The sequence below is a fragment of the Falco naumanni genome, chromosome 2, assembly GCF_017639655.2.
Source record: "Falco naumanni isolate bFalNau1 chromosome 2, bFalNau1.pat, whole genome shotgun sequence".
NCBI classification, from domain to species: Eukaryota; Metazoa; Chordata; class Aves; order Falconiformes; family Falconidae; genus Falco; species Falco naumanni.
The window spans coordinates 27,428,783-27,444,605 of record NC_054055.1 but is presented as its reverse complement, the minus strand read 5'-3'; the positions used below and the strand labels follow the sequence as shown (position 1 = coordinate 27,444,605).

Here is a 15,823-nt window from a genome sequence, read left to right as displayed (position 1 = left end):
TGTGCTTCTGTTCTGAAAAGTGATTGTAAATATGTCATTGAAAGTCTCATATTTCTTCTATTTCCTTAAAGCCTAAATATTGTCAGTTTAGCTATAAAAAGATAATTTTATTTTTTAAATGCCAATACATCTAGTTTAATCAGAAATTTTAAATGGAAATGTACAGTTCAAAGAATTTCACATAATTATATCTTTGTAATTCCTGCTTATACCTGATTTTTATCATTTTATATGATATGCTGTCTTTGTGTGATAATTCCATTATTAGTAGTGAAGATTTGAATTGTATTACCTACTCTAGACTTGCTTATCACACTGAAAGCCCCAGCGTACTTGATGTTGTCCATACTTGACAGTCTTGTCTGCTGAATATTCATTCAGAAACATTAGTAAATTCTAGCACAGCATTCAGTCCTAGTTCAAGATGTGAAGTTAGGTGTTTACACATGGGCATGCTTGTGTGAGCTAGGTGTCTAAACTGCCAGTGAGAATTTTGAAAAAGAGCAATTAGAAACTTGCTCTTAGTCGTTGCAGCCAGAGGAGCCAAGAGAATGATTCAGCTAGCTAATCCTTAAAGCATCAATTCATTTGCCTGTACAGAGAAATATTTTAGCATATTCTACCTAGCTTCCAGATGCCCCTCCAGAAAAACATCAGTGTCATGTATGCTCTTTGTTATATTTCTCAGATCCCTGTGAAACTCAGATAATTCAAGATACCTCAAATGACACTGTACTTAGGGAGCTGAAATAAGTCTGCAGTCTCCTGCTAATTTGTACATAAGTAGCTGAAAGTCATATATATTGTTATATAAGCCATTCAAGTGAAATTTTCACAATGTGGCACAGCAGTTCATTTATATACTTGGGTCAGAAAAGCTTTCATTAAATGGTCTTTCAAGATGGACTCGTACAGTATTATCATTAAATCATAACATAAGCATACAATGAGATTTTTTTGGTATAAAATCCCTAACTTAATGTTGAAACAATCTGGGTTTGTGGTATCCTGTTTTATTATTAAGTTACTGAATGAATATGTATTTTTAATATTTATCTTTAAATAATGGTCTTCTTTCAAAGTTTCAAATTACTATTACAAAAATGACATATTTTGGATAGCTTCAGAAAAAGTAAAATTCAATGCTTGTTCTGACTATAGGTGGGATTACTTCAACAGAAACTGGAAGACTTACAGAAAACTAAATATGAAATGGCTCACAAGTATGAAACTCAGCTTCAAGCACTGAAATCTCAAGTAAGAAAAATGTCGGGTTTAGTGTTTTATGATTCCAGTATAAAGAGCTTATACATGCCTAATAGTATAGATGTACCTTTATGGATTTGGGAAAGATGAATCATATCATACAAATGATGGTGACTACAGCTTCCTACCAGGCTCCATTATCATTTCTGTACTGCCATGTCCAAACTCTTTGGATGGTTTTTGATGTGATTGTGACATCTGTTATTAAGACAGGTACTTGATTTCCTGACTTTAGACTAATAAACTAAAAGTTTGGTAAATAAATGAAATAGATAATTAGATTCATGCTGGTAAGACTCTGATGCACATGAGGAATTTTAAGACTTAAACTGTTATCACCATGGCTTTACTATAAGTTTTTCTGGTTTCAGTTTGCCTGATTAGCAGGGATTATTAAGGTGGTCTGATAGCTTTCCATAAGTGAACATATTATCAAAACTAGAGTAACCTGAATTATTGATACTGGGAATTTGGTTTGGCTTTATTTATTTTAGAGTGTGCTTGCAGCCCAGAAAGCCAGCCGTATCCTGGGCTGCCTAAAAAGAAGCATGGCCAGCCGGTAGAAGGAGGCAATTCTCCCTTTCTACTCTGCTCTGCTGAGACCCCACCTGGAGTACTGCACCCAGCTCTGGGGTCCCCAGTACAAGAAAGACATGGACCTGTTGGAGCAGGTCCAGAGAAGGGCCATGAAAATGGTCATAGGTTGGAGCACCTCTCCTGTGAGAACAGGCTGAGAGAGTTGGGGTTGTTCAGCCTGTGGAAGAAAAGGCTCCCAGGAGACCTTATAGCAGCCTTTCAGTATTTAAAGGGGGCTTATGAGAAAGATGGAGAGAGATTTTTTACCAAGGCCTGTAGTAACAGGAGGCGCAAGGGTTTTAAACTGAAAACCAGTAGATTTAGATTGTACATAAGGAATAATACTTTTTTCCATGGGGGTGGTGATAGACTGGCACAGGTCGCCCAGAGAAGCTGTGGATGTCCCATTCCTGGAAGTGTTCCAAGGCCAGGCTGGATGGGGCTTTGAGCAACCTGGTCTAGTGGGAGGTGTTCCTGCCCGTGGCAGGAGTGTTGAAGGAGGATGATCTTTAAAGGTTCCTTCCAACTCAAACCATTCTATGATTCTATTTGCCTGTGTTTATGTTGTGCTTGTATTTTTATTGCTTCATTATTTTCCACTTCAATCATGACTCTTAATTCTTAGCGAACTTCAGTCTATTCTGTTTCTCTGATTTTAACAAGTTAACATACACAATTCAACTGGTTTTCCTACTATTCTACTGTTTCCTTCACTTGATTTTCCTACCAGAGATTTAGTGTTACAATTTCAAATTTCCACTCATCACAGTTATACTAAAGTCATCTTGGATTGCTAGATTGGATATCATTATTTTCATTTAGAGGTGGTTACACTTAGCACCCAAATCGATCAAATGAACAAATTTATAACTTATTTTTAAGGTTATGTTGTGTTTATTTTATTTTTTCTTTTATATGTGAAAAATGATTTGGCAAACAATCCTGAGTAAGTAGAGAATGTTTTGGTTATTATGTAATTAACACTTTTAATCATTTGAGAAAGTAGCTAGAAACAAAAACTTTTTTATAATTTACACAAATTACAGAAAAAGAAACATCATTTTGGCATGATTACTGAGAAAATAAATATCATACAATGAAAAACAGTGTAACTTTTTATGTATAAGTTGTAAGGTACTTTTAGCAGAGCAGAACTAGCCCCCAAAATATAGCAGACTTCTCTTTTCTCATCTTTTTTCACAATTGCTGCAATATTTTTCGCATCTTAATTTTTTTTATCACATGCTGAAAATGACTGGTTTTATGTTACATATTGTTGCTAAGATTTTCACTGAAACTGAACTTTCTGAAATTGAAACTCCAGACCATTTTTCATAGATTTTGATTCTGAAGTTGTTAGCTACCCTGCAAGTCCTTTCAAACACAGTATGTTTTTGATTTGTGGTTGTTTTTTTTTAAAGAATCTGACACTTCCCACAAGCTGTCTCCCTGTAAACCTGGCTATACTTCTTGTCAAGATTCTCCTTTACAGTTGCCACTCAGACTACCTAACCTTTCTTTGAGTTTCCTGATTGTTTCTTCTTTTATGTTTATGCAAGACGTTTGGACTTCTAGCTCTTAAGAATATACATCACTTTCCCAGTCTTTGCCTCCAAACACTTCCTTCACTCTCAGCCATCCTATTTATTTTACCAAAGATTCCAGCACTGATGCTATTTGCATTTTATTTTCCAATTCTCATTCATCTTCTTTCACCAAACCATGTTTCTTCATGAAATATCCATCCAGTACACACTGATGAAAGAAGTAAACTGGTAAATGCTTAAGTTAGGAGGCCTGCCTAGATACTCTATGTGATAAACAGATTTGCCATCAGAACAATTCCAAGCACCTACGCTAGACAATAAGACTATCCCACCCTGCTCCCCTACCTTTTTCCACTTCTCCTTATTGAGTTTCTTTCTTAAGTTACCATACTGCAGTCTTTACAACAGAAAGACTTTAATTTACCCAATTCTCAGCTGCACAAACTCATATCTGAAATATAGAGCTTCCCTGACAGTATTAATCTTTGCCTTATCTCCTTTGTCTCCCTTCTTTTGGTTCTTACCCTCACTTGAAAGTTATACTTCCTTCTGCACTGTACCTTAAGAGCTACAATTTAGTTTTGCACAAATGGTGTGTTACTATTTACCAGTAGCATTGTATCTTTCTCTGCAGAGTTATTCTTAAAATCCCTCCCAGTTTTTGTCCCTTCCTAATCTTGGTAGAAATAGAAAGGATCAATTTTTCTAACTCTCAGAATGTTAGGCTATTCAGAACAAATTTCTCTCTAATATATTGCTTCTGTGGTCCTCAGTGCTATTTACCCTTGCCAATGATGAAAGTCGCTGTTCAATGAGCAACATTCCCACTGAATTGATTGCCTGCCGGTTGAATGCAGTAGAACCTGTATTCTTCTTGTATTGGGCAAATGATTCCTGATATGTAACCTGAAACCCTTAGGCCACACTGCTGCACTCATTCAAATGTACAACATTTTGTCATAATTAAACAGCAAAACTTTAGGGATTCATTCAACTTCATTATTTTTTTCCTTTCTTTTTTCCTATTTAAATGTTTAGTAGTTATTCTCATTTTGAAAATGACAGAAGTCCCTCAGCAAAAGAACAAGAATCCATTCTTGCTCAAAGCACTTTGGTAATGATTTGCCTCACTTCGACATTTAAAAGCTAGATGGCTATGTCAGAGCTACCTCTGGCTCCCTTTAGAATCAACGGAGGGAAATGGACACCCCTAGAATATAATTCATGTCAGTGTATGATGAGAATTTAAGATAGCTGAAATGACTAAGCATTTGAAGGCAGTCTTTTCTAATGCAAAGTAACTCAGGCTTGGATGTCTAACTTTCAGAAATCTAAACTTAGATGTATTCTACCCCAGAACTCACTAAAATGCCAAATGCATCATCTTTTTATATACTTACTCAACAAGCAAATAGAACAACAAAGTTTTGTTCTAGTTTCCAGTCATGATAACATCCAGACTATAATCTGTCTGAAATATCCTACTTTCATTAAATAATTCTAATATTTAAACTAAATTTTCTCATTTTGGCCGTTCTGTTCCATTTTAAACTGATTCACCGAAGTGTTGGATCCTATATTTCCTAGCCTTTTTAGCATGAACAGTCTAATACCTGTCTTCATCTGAGTTTGCTCTTCCCAGGCAATTCACATATGCCATAATATATTCAAGAGCAACACTCCTGTTATTTGAAAAATTATATCTTTCTTCCAAAGACAATGAGTTCCATGTTGTTTGAGTGTGAAAACAATGACCTGTTTTAAATATTTTATCTTAACTCTGGCAAGGTCTATTTCAAATGTAGGCAGCTTCTCTGCAAGGGTTTTGATTTTGTTCTGAAGATGAAATCTCAGCTTTGTAAGTCCAGGTCACAGGATTTCTGTTCAGAAATTCCAAGTTGGTCAAATCTATCCCTGTATGTCACCATTTCATGAAACTTTCTTGTCTAGGGCAATCTATCTTCGGGTCATGTTTTCAATTCTTTTTTGGTGTTCTATATTATGAGTTCCCAAAATCATCTCAGATGTCTCTGTGAAGTTTCCAGATTCTTTTTTAACTCCACTTCTCCTATTCCATATCTTTTCTGGACTTCTTTGGCCATCTTTGTTATCTGCACAGACCTCAATCGCTCATTCCATGTTGGTTCAATAGGATTCCATTCCTTCTCCAATTACTTCCTTGGAACTATTTTTTTTCCAGACAGTAGTTCACTTGAGCAGTTAACAAAAATATAAGATTTATGGATTTTGTTTGGTTAGACAAAGAACTTTATGTTATAGTCAGAAATTTTTAAGTCATATATACCTGAATGTAAAGAAATGAACCAAGAGACATGATAGTTGTAAGCTTCTGTTCTGCTCAACATTCTTTACAAAGTTCTTTCCCTCAGCTTCCCTCAAGACCATATTTTTAGGATTTCCTTTTACAATATCCTTGGGTTTCTTTCTTTCTTTTTTTTTTTTTTTTTTTTTTTAAAGCAGATGTACATAGCTGTACCAGACAATGTCAGTTTGCTGCATCAAACCTCTTAATGGCCACTAGCCCCTTTGCTTGTGTAGTATAGCTAACTGTTGTTCAGATTGGCCATTTTTCTGAAGAGACTGTTTTCTTCTGGAAAGGCTGGTACTTCTGCTAGTACCTTCCCTTCTCTGCCTTTGACTCCTAAGTCACACTTTCATGGTAAGATCAATAGGCAGAACAGTATTTAGTGTCTAATTCTCATAGACACTTTTTGGTACTTAAGGTTTTCAGAAGAATGCAATCATTACACACCTAATGTTTCAATAATTTTCATGATAGAAAAGAAATATGCAAGATTAAAATGCGTTAATGATAATCTTTCATTCTGGCTAGTGAAGCACCCTTTAAAAATGTCAACACAAGATGGCAGTAAACAAGTATAGAACATTTCATATAAACATTGTAGAGGAAATGACACTATGGGTAGCAGTGCTATAAAGAACTTGAGCAGAATTAAGTAGCTGTCAAATGAACCCATTTGAACAGTTAGTTAACATTTGTATGAAAGCTTAGTCTTGATTATCTCTAATAAAATTACTTTATTAATTGATTCTTTGTTACATTAATTATTTAGAATGCTGAAGCTGCAATTGGCAATTGTAGTCTAAAGAAAAGTTTGTCCACATGGTCATCTTTGACAAATTCTGCATATTCAACTCTGCTTTCCTTTTTAGTTTTCAGAGTTGACACATAGTTATGAAAAGCTACAGTCATATCAGTTAAAAGAAAAAAAGGTTGAAATTAGAGAAAAATATGAAGAAAGTCTAGAGACACCATCTGAACTGAGCAATTTCTGTAAGAAATTTGAGGTAAGAATGCTTTGTTATTATATTCTAATTTTAATATTCTTTTAGAACTAATTTGTGTTTTACAGTTGTAAACTATAATTCCATGATAATTCTACAAAAATTATATAATTTTCTTGCTCTGGCAAGAAAAGGTGCATAGTTTAATGTTCAGGTTTTTCTTTTATCCAAGTTTTATTAGGGTGTTTATAGTTTGGTGAGTTAATATAGATAATTTTCTTCATAAGAGTAACTATAAATAGATTTTACTTTTTTCCTGATTAATATATGTATACTGGATAATATAATCTCTAGAGGCATGAGACCTTTTACATATGCAGGATACTGTCACATAATACTTACTATTAATTCAAGTTTTATAGACCTCAGGGCAATTTTGACCATGTAGGACTAGATAGAAAAAGATTATAGGACTGGAAAATTGCTTGTTACACACATATGTTGCCAGCACCCATGTGCCTGAGGGAATCTACAACCTTGACCTCAGTGCCTAGTTTCCCTAGGCCTAGGTAATGCATGAGGAAGGATTAAGCTCTTAAAAATAAATTCCACAGAATCCAGCATACTGAGGGGGGGGACTAGATAATATGAGACATTGAGGAGGATTCAGTCATATTCCCTATCCCTCTGGTCACAGAATGGATTTTAGCTGAATTATTCTTGGATACAGGAAGATACTGATTTCTAATCATAAGTTCCAGCCTTGACTTCTCAGAGTTAGATGTTGCTTTATGATCTGTGGAATAATCAAATATTTATTGGGCCAGCAGGAGGGTTAGCCAGCACAGAGAACTAGCATAGAGAATGTGCCTCCAAGTGATGGCTTCTCCCCAGATATTCTTCTGGCTATATGCCTGTTGCAAAAACTGATATCCAGTCTCATTTCTTAGAACTGAGTGATATAATCTCTAGCTGTGCTAATTTTTGCTCCTTCTTTTTTACTTATTCCATAAATTTGCTGGTATCCTGTGCAAAGTGAAACAACTTCAAAAGGAAAAATTCAAAAGCCTGTTGAAAAATAATGTTTGTTAGGTAGAAAATGAACATGGGAAGATTATGGTTCAGATTCTGTCTGGAAGGAAGATTATTAAACTGAGTCTTCCACATATGGGGAGAACAGTCCAACCACTATTCTGATGAAGCATTGAGGGATCACAAAAAAAATTCACATTTTCTCTGGCCTTCCTTTCTGAAGAGCGTGATCACATGGTGTGTGCTTTGAGTATTTACTAAACAGGGTCCTGTAGGGAGATGTCACTTGAAAGTGCGAGCTAGTTGCCTAGCTGCTAAGCATTGTGAAGGCTTACAGGTTTATGGTGTAGATTTGATGTAGATTTATGATGTAGATGGTTTAGACACTTTGAGAACTTTACAATCAGAACGTTAATGCCTGGTACATTTTAAGTACTTTCAGGATCTTTATTTTGGACTTGCCTATCTTCTGTATTAACTTCTGCAACCTTCAGGTGACTGTGCCTACGTAACCGGACACATCCTAGGCACATCCTAACTCTGCATAATGTTGCTGTCTTTTCCACATGGAAGAGTCCTTACCATTAGAAAAGCTCCTATGCTTTGGACTGCAGCGTAGCTGCCAACTTCTGCTACTACAACAATAATAAATGGGTTATATATCTATCGTTGACTAACTATATCACTACTGTGAAACTGTCTGATCCAGCCAATTTGAGAATAACCTTATTCAAAATTAAAATGTGAAAATAATGTAACACAATGCTATAATTTGATTAATTATGCAGTATGAAAAATGAGCGCTTAGAATATATTCAGCAAATTCTAGTATTCAGGAAATAATTACTGTATTGAAAATCTAAGCTCAGCAGCACTTTAGTAAGGCCTTGAACCTGCAGTCCTCATTAAGTAGTCTGAAAATCCATTTGTATCACATTTTGTAAAATGGGAAGATGTTTATTGGTTTAAAATGCCAAAGCAGATATTAGGAAAGCTGTAAGAGAAGATTTGTATTAATCTATGTTGGAAAGCATTCAATTTTATTTCAGTAGCACATAAAAGCTTATTTTTTAAAATTTGGGGAATATACCAGTTTAGGATAATTATAAAAAATCATTTAACTGTTGGAACCAACATTTTGATTGTGAAAAAGGAAATTCTCATAACAGCTTATAAGTGTTACAGTTTTCACTGTATAAAACAGTATTCTGTTACTTTGCTAACTCTTCAAACTAAAAGAACGAGAGCTCTAGTAACTGGAGTCCTACTTGTTTTCAAGGATACTGCCTTTAAAGTCTAGTTGTGAACATATAAGCTCTGGTATGATTTAAGAGCAAATTCAAATACACTATAAATGGAAATACAAAATCAGTATTAGATAAATCTAATGTAACAGAATTTGTTAGGCAAGTTTGTTTTTTTTTAAACTAGGTGAACTCAGAACCAGAAGTAGAAATTGTAAAGAGAGCAGGAAGTAAAATTTGTTCACAGTAGCTGCTGTCCCATTTGTTAAAAAAAAAAAAAAGAAAGGGGAAAAAAAGCACTCAAAAAATTCCTCTGAATATTAAGGATTTGATTCCCTGCTGATTACTCTACTTGACACTGATATAGCTTTAAAGTTACAGGAACTATCCTCCTATAAGATAGTTGTTTTATAGTCATAACTCTAAAATCTACAGCAATGGAAGTGATTCAAAATATTTTATCATTTTTATTCAGTGAGTATGTTTACCACCCATTTTTTCAGATAAACAGCCCTTAAGACTGGATTTTTTCTGGTGGAGATGACTGCATGGCTGATTTATATAATTGTTCTTTTTTTCTTCTTCCCCAAATTATGGAAAGATTATGTATTAATTAAAGAATGAAATTTTTCTTAGAACTATACAAATTTAAAAGTTATTTAGATTAAGGATTTTTATATAAAGTTATTTTCCCTGTGTTTACTAGCTTTGTTTTGCTGTCTTTCAGGAATTTAAGGCAAAATCAAGAGAATGGGATAAGAAGGGGACAATCTGCCAAAATCATCTCATTTATTTAGATGGTCAACAAAAATTACTGTCCGAGAAATGTCATTTATTTCAGGTAAAATGCCTGTCTTCCTGCTTTAGGAAGAAAACGAGCTGTTAGCTCAGCTGCAGCTGATTAACTTAATTTTAAAAATCTGAACACCACTAAACTTATAGTGAATCTGACAATACATCGATATTGTAGTGAACACATTGCTTTTTAGGTAAGGCAAGCACATACTGAAAGATCTAGTGATACATACAGTTATTTTTATTTTAATATTTTTCTAATGAAAATGAGAAAATAAGTATCATGATGAACATTACAATACATCTGATAAAAAAACCTGCAAAAAGCACTGCTCCTTTTTACTGTTTAAGTATACTCTGGAGATACTTTTATCATCTATGCTTTTTACTAATATGCAATTAATCATGATGACAATTTATTGAAAAGTATCTTTCTAAATAAGTGGTACATCATTACTATGTTGACTCAAATATAGTTTCCTCAAATATAAGATATCACTCATCTTTCTGAAGATCATAAATATACATTAATATAATCTACACAGAAAAAATAATTTCTACGTGCACTCCAAAATCACACTTGAAGTTATTTGTTGGATCACTTATTCCTTTTTTATCATATTTTTCAGCTTTCAAGTTACCATTCAGTCTTTAGTTGACTTTGTGATTCTTTTTCACTTGTCAATTTGCTTATTATTTTTTTTATATATAGCCTATTGATCTAGGATTTTTAAATTTTTTTAATTCCTTCCAATCCAGAACAAAATATTGATTTAATGATGTCTTGATGACCTGTCCTGCTCAAAAAAAAAAAAAAAAAAAAAAAAAAAAGAAGAAAATAACTTAAAAATTAACTGGGCTAGAATACAGCTAGAAAATGAAGTAAGGTGAAGCCAGTTACGTTGCTGACTGGTAATCCCCTTTTCCACTGTTACTAAGCTCACAGGATCTTAATCTAGTAAAAGACTCCTAACAATGCCTATGAGACTCTTTACCTGTATCCAGAGTTTCCAAGGATGATTGTTAAGTTTTGGGTTTAGATGCTTGAAGCATTATATTGCAACTATTGAACTTCCATACAAAGGTGTTAAAAAAACCAAGGCTTTGACTAGATGAAACTACTGAGTGATGCATGTTGATCATACAGTTAGACAAGTCAAAATAGAGTACTCAAGGTGATCATTCACATTTTTCTGTTGAGGCTTTCACTGCCATCAATGAACTTCCTTTGAAGACAATTTTCTTCACAACTGTAACATCACACTGACTAATTTACTAAATAGCAGTCTGATGGACTATTACCCCTTAACTGTTTCAAAAGCATTAACTGGTCCTGTGTCTTTGTCTCAAATTCCTCTTTTGTGAGATCTTTGATTTCCAGCTGGAGTCTTGCACTATATTTTTGACAGGTTGTTTTAACATTTTGGTATGTGAAACTCCATAACTTAGATGTCAAAGGGACCTTAATTTGTTATCTATGGAAATGAAACTTATCTGCAGATTTCTTTTAGCTTCTTATTTGATATGCAGCCAGTGGTCAGTTCTACTTAGGTGTTCAGCCAACAGAAATTCTGGGAACATAGTCAATGACATCAAAAGCCATCTCAAGCATGCGTTTTTGCAGCCCTTGTCAATGAAATATGGTATTTGTAACCCTCTTTATTTTTAATATACATTTTCTTGCTCAACTTGATCTCTGCACATGATAGATGTTTTCCAGGTTATATTTTGTTGTCATTTTTCAGCTAATTCTCAATGTTCTGAAAGATTACTGCTGCTTGTTAATCTCCCAGTAGAGGGATCCGTGTTGATAGGTTTTTGAACAGCAAAACCAGTTACTATAGTAATTATGTTTCTTCATGATGCTTGTGAATTCACAAATACTGGCAATACCAATCTTCTGAAGTTTTCATTTTAGATTTTAATTAGTACAAGAAACTGAATAGAGTATGGAACTGCAGAATGTTCAAAAGATTCTTCCCCAAGTTTAAGGATAATGATATCAAAGTACAGTTCCTGTAGTAACTGAGCTCTTTATACATGAACTACGTAATGCTGGCCTTCTAGTCAAAGGTTAGTATCTTCCCTGAGGCACACACACACACACAACTCCTACTGAGTTCGATGAATCAAAGAACATTTCTCTCAAATTGTTTTGTATAGGTAACTGCTTTGAGTAGGTCATCATAATCATCTTTCTCATATTTGAGGCTAATTAACAATAAGTGCTAGGGAAATACACAGCAGAGGAGAAACATCCTTGAAAAAATTCTGTGTCCTTGAAAGTTTCTGAAGCATTTTTTATGGAGGGCAGGAATATGAGGCTTAAAAAAAAGGAAATATCCTTTAGAGAAGTAATGCAAACTATTCCAGTTGTGCCATTTTTTCTAAGCAAATCCTGGTGTAGATGGAAATAGCTTTAGGATTTTAGGAGTAATGGTTTGGTCCTAGCAATTTACAAGTAATTATTGAATTTCACTTAAAAGATTTTCTTGTTTTATAGAAGCAGACCCAGAATTATCAATTCCAAATAAGCAATAAGAAACAAAACCAAGAAGAGGTGATTACTTATGGCCATCCCAACAGTGAAAAGGACGAGCTGATTATTGAAAACCTAAAGGCAACTGTGAATGAAATGGCAATAAACAAGAATAAACTGGAAGAGGAAAATCTAAAACTCCGAGAGGTTCTAAAAATGTACCAAAACCAGTTCCAGGTAGTAATAGTTGGGGTTCTTTTCATGACAACTGTGGAATTAATGTTGGATAATTAATTACTTAGGAGTATACTTCAAAAAGCTTTACTGAGAAGCCAATATAAAAGATATGTACATCAGGTATACTCTTTGCAAGAACACAGAACGAGCTGTGAGCAGTACAATTTTTTGAGTAACACTTAAAGAGAAAACATAAATGTTTGATATGCAGTAGTATCTTTTGTTCTTGTCTGTTTATCTAGGGTATTATAACTTTCCTGTATCTGTAGCATCGACAAGAACTTAGCCTAGTTCACTTGGTTCCTTGTATATAAATTACTTCTATGAGGTCTCCTTATCTGATTTACAGCTTGTGCACTGTGCCATATAGCTAGTAAATAATTATATAGAAAAGTGTATAGTATCCTTTATTATTATTGAAAGAAGATTTTGCAGTCAATGAATTTTTAAGTCGCCAACCAAGTGAAGAACCATCAGGTTTTATCTTATCCCTAGTTTACCAGTTTTCAGCATAGCACTGATCTATGAAGACAACCATTTAGGCCTCTTCTTTTGGTCAAGATATATGAGTTCTGACAAGATTGAGATAATACAAGGTCTTTACAGCCTTTTTTATTAGCTGTTTTTGAAACAGATCTGGAATGAGATTCTTGTTGCTTTTTTATATATATATAACGTATACAAATTAGTATATTTTCTTATGTATGTAAGCACTTCAAGGTTCAGTAATATACTGAGTAGCCTATAGTAACTTCAGCTTTTTCTGAAGAAAGATAATCTATTTCTGTTTATAGACAACCTTGCAGAGTTTTAACTGCATAAGCAGTGTACGCTATAGGAATTAATGTATGTGGTGGAGGATGCTTTCAGGTGTTGGCCTGTGATGGTAATTGGTGAGTGATCCATCCCTGTCCTTATCTCCAGCCACAAGCTTTTCATTATATTTTCTCTCCCCTGTCCAGCTGAGGAGGGGAAGTGATCGAGTGGCTCTAGTGGTCACCTGGCATCCAGCAAGGGTCAACCTACCACAAACAGCTTTGAGTAGAATTAGAACAGGAGCTGATCTGAGACTTGCTTTTTGTATTGAACACGGTAAGCTAGTTGAAGCAAAACTTCACAGAAGAGAGGATTTGGTAGTTTTCAGCTTGAAACAAACTATTAAAAAGTTATATTGAATTAGATATTTTCTAAACTAAACTAGATGCAATAGATATTTTCTAAAATACTAAGTGGTACATATCTAAATTATTTTTTTAAGTGATGTGTGAAATTCTTTACTTGAAGTTCTGTTGCAGTTGTTATTGCAGCTGCAGCTGCGGCTGCTGTTGTTGCTGCTATTGTAATTCACAGAAGAAAATACAATTTATGTAAATATGTATGACTGCAGTCTGCCACAGATTGTATGAGTTCTACCACACAGTTGTGCAGCATCCATTGCCCTTATCCACCCTAGAATGAAGTCAGAGGGATAACCCTCCCCCAAATTCATATATTATAAAATAATTGTGGCTATTTCTTCAATGTTGAAGTCATGAAGATGATCATAAGCAAGTCTTGCAGACATTTTTAACAGTTCATTAAGCTTTATTTCACTTCAATATGCCCAGACTTGCATTTCAGAGTTTAAAAAAGCTCTCTCAGCCTTAATTTAACAAAGGATAAGATGAATTAATCTATATATGCTATAAAAAACGCAAAAGCGCTTCATATCTGTCTTCAGCAGCCCATTCAGCCAGAGGAAAACCACAGGCTTCTTGGAAGGAAGGTCATTCACATATGAGGCTCTAAGGGAAATAAACCTTTGAAGTTCCTTGCTTGCGGTTTCATTTCTGGATTCCAGTTGTCTTTTGAAAGTTTAAAGGCTTTATTTTTTATTTTAAACATGTAAACTATATTAAAATAAAATCAAGAAATTACCAAAAATGCTAGTGCTTTTAGTGTAATAATTTTAAAGGCAAAGGATCAACATCCTTAGGAAATCCTTTTCTTTTTAATCTGGAACATGCTTTTGGATTTTGGGTGAGCGGAAATAAGTATTCTCTGGATATTATTATTATTATTATTGTTGTTGTTGCAATAATTTGATTATTATTGCTACTTTTGTTATTTGTGGGTTATATTTCCAAGTTATTTTCTTAATATGTTTTCAGTATATTTTGAGGGAATTCTGATTTTTTGGGGAATTCAGATGTTATGATGTGAAATGTATATGTATCTTCAGGTTGTCTATCACATTACCAATCAGAAATTAAAGGTAAAATAGAGCTAAGATTTGTGGTGTCCCTAAGAAAAATCTTGTTGTGACTGTTTGAAAACTTTGTGACTTTTATTTGAATAGGGAATTCACTCCATGCAGATAGAACTAGTTTTGGAGCACACACCTTATCTAAGTAGATATCTAGGTGTATCTGCTCCAAGCTTCTAGGCAGTGTTTAATGAAGACATGCTCCTAATCCTGCCTTTCTATAGCCTTATAGTTTTCAAGCTTATAAATTTGGAAATGTTGTTAGGAAAATAGAAAATGAAGTTACTTATGGCCCTAATTCTTACATGTGAAGCATGCTCTAGGGTACAGAACCTGCTGAAACAAGCAAACTGTATTTTTGATGCATTTAGTAGAATAAAGAACTTCTGAATGATGTTTCCTAGGATAGTTTCAGAGACAGATGAATTGGTACATCACAAAAGCTAAAAAATATTCAGCATTTGATTTTTAGATGCCGTTTCTGGAGAAAGGAAGGAACTGACATGAAAGCAATGCCTTTTTCAGAAATGAAACTCAAAATAAAAGCACGTATGTCCTTTCATACAAATTATACCAGTATTGAAAATGATGTCTTAAAATACAGCATTTTGAGCTATCTAATTTTATTCAACTATTCATGTATTTGCTTGTTTCTTTAGAACATGGAGGCAGGCTTTTCAGAAATGAGAAGTGAGCTGCAGTCATGGGATGCTCTCTGGAGAAGGATACAACTGGAATGCCAACAGTTGCCTACAGAATTATTGAAAATCAGAGAGAATAAAGATATGCAGGAAATTCAAATAAAGTATGCATTAATAAGTACTTCTGAGCTACTAACTTCTTTCATATATTTGATTTAAGTTAAGTCTGTTTAATAAAATACTCTGGAGTCAAATGCCAGTTTCTAAACAATTTTAGAATAAACATTTTCATTGGCAATTATATATGAAGAGATTGCAGGCAATAGGTGCTGGCTCTGTTAAAAAGCTTTAATGCTGCTTACATCCTTGCAAATCAATGCATTTCATATATTTCTATTTGTATGTTTACAATCTCTTTCATTTTCTTGGCATTAAAATACTTTGGAAGTAGTGTGATTGAGATTTTCCCTAACCTCCTTTGCGTAAAACATTAA

The 15,823-nt window shown here is 34.1% G+C and overlaps 1 protein-coding gene across 1 annotated transcript in view; it reads left to right on the top strand.

Moving 5' to 3' along the window:
- Positions 1–15,823, top strand: part of DEUP1 (deuterosome assembly protein 1) — a 44,614-nt gene that overhangs the window by 8,979 nt on the left and 19,812 nt on the right. The window contains exons 4-8 of the mRNA XM_040583422.1: positions 1,162–1,257; positions 6,585–6,719; positions 9,660–9,773; positions 12,231–12,443; positions 15,348–15,493. Coding sequence (XP_040439356.1) covers positions 1,162–1,257; positions 6,585–6,719; positions 9,660–9,773; positions 12,231–12,443; positions 15,348–15,493 — 704 coding nt within the window. The remainder of the gene's footprint in view (positions 1–1,161; positions 1,258–6,584; positions 6,720–9,659; positions 9,774–12,230; positions 12,444–15,347; positions 15,494–15,823) is intronic.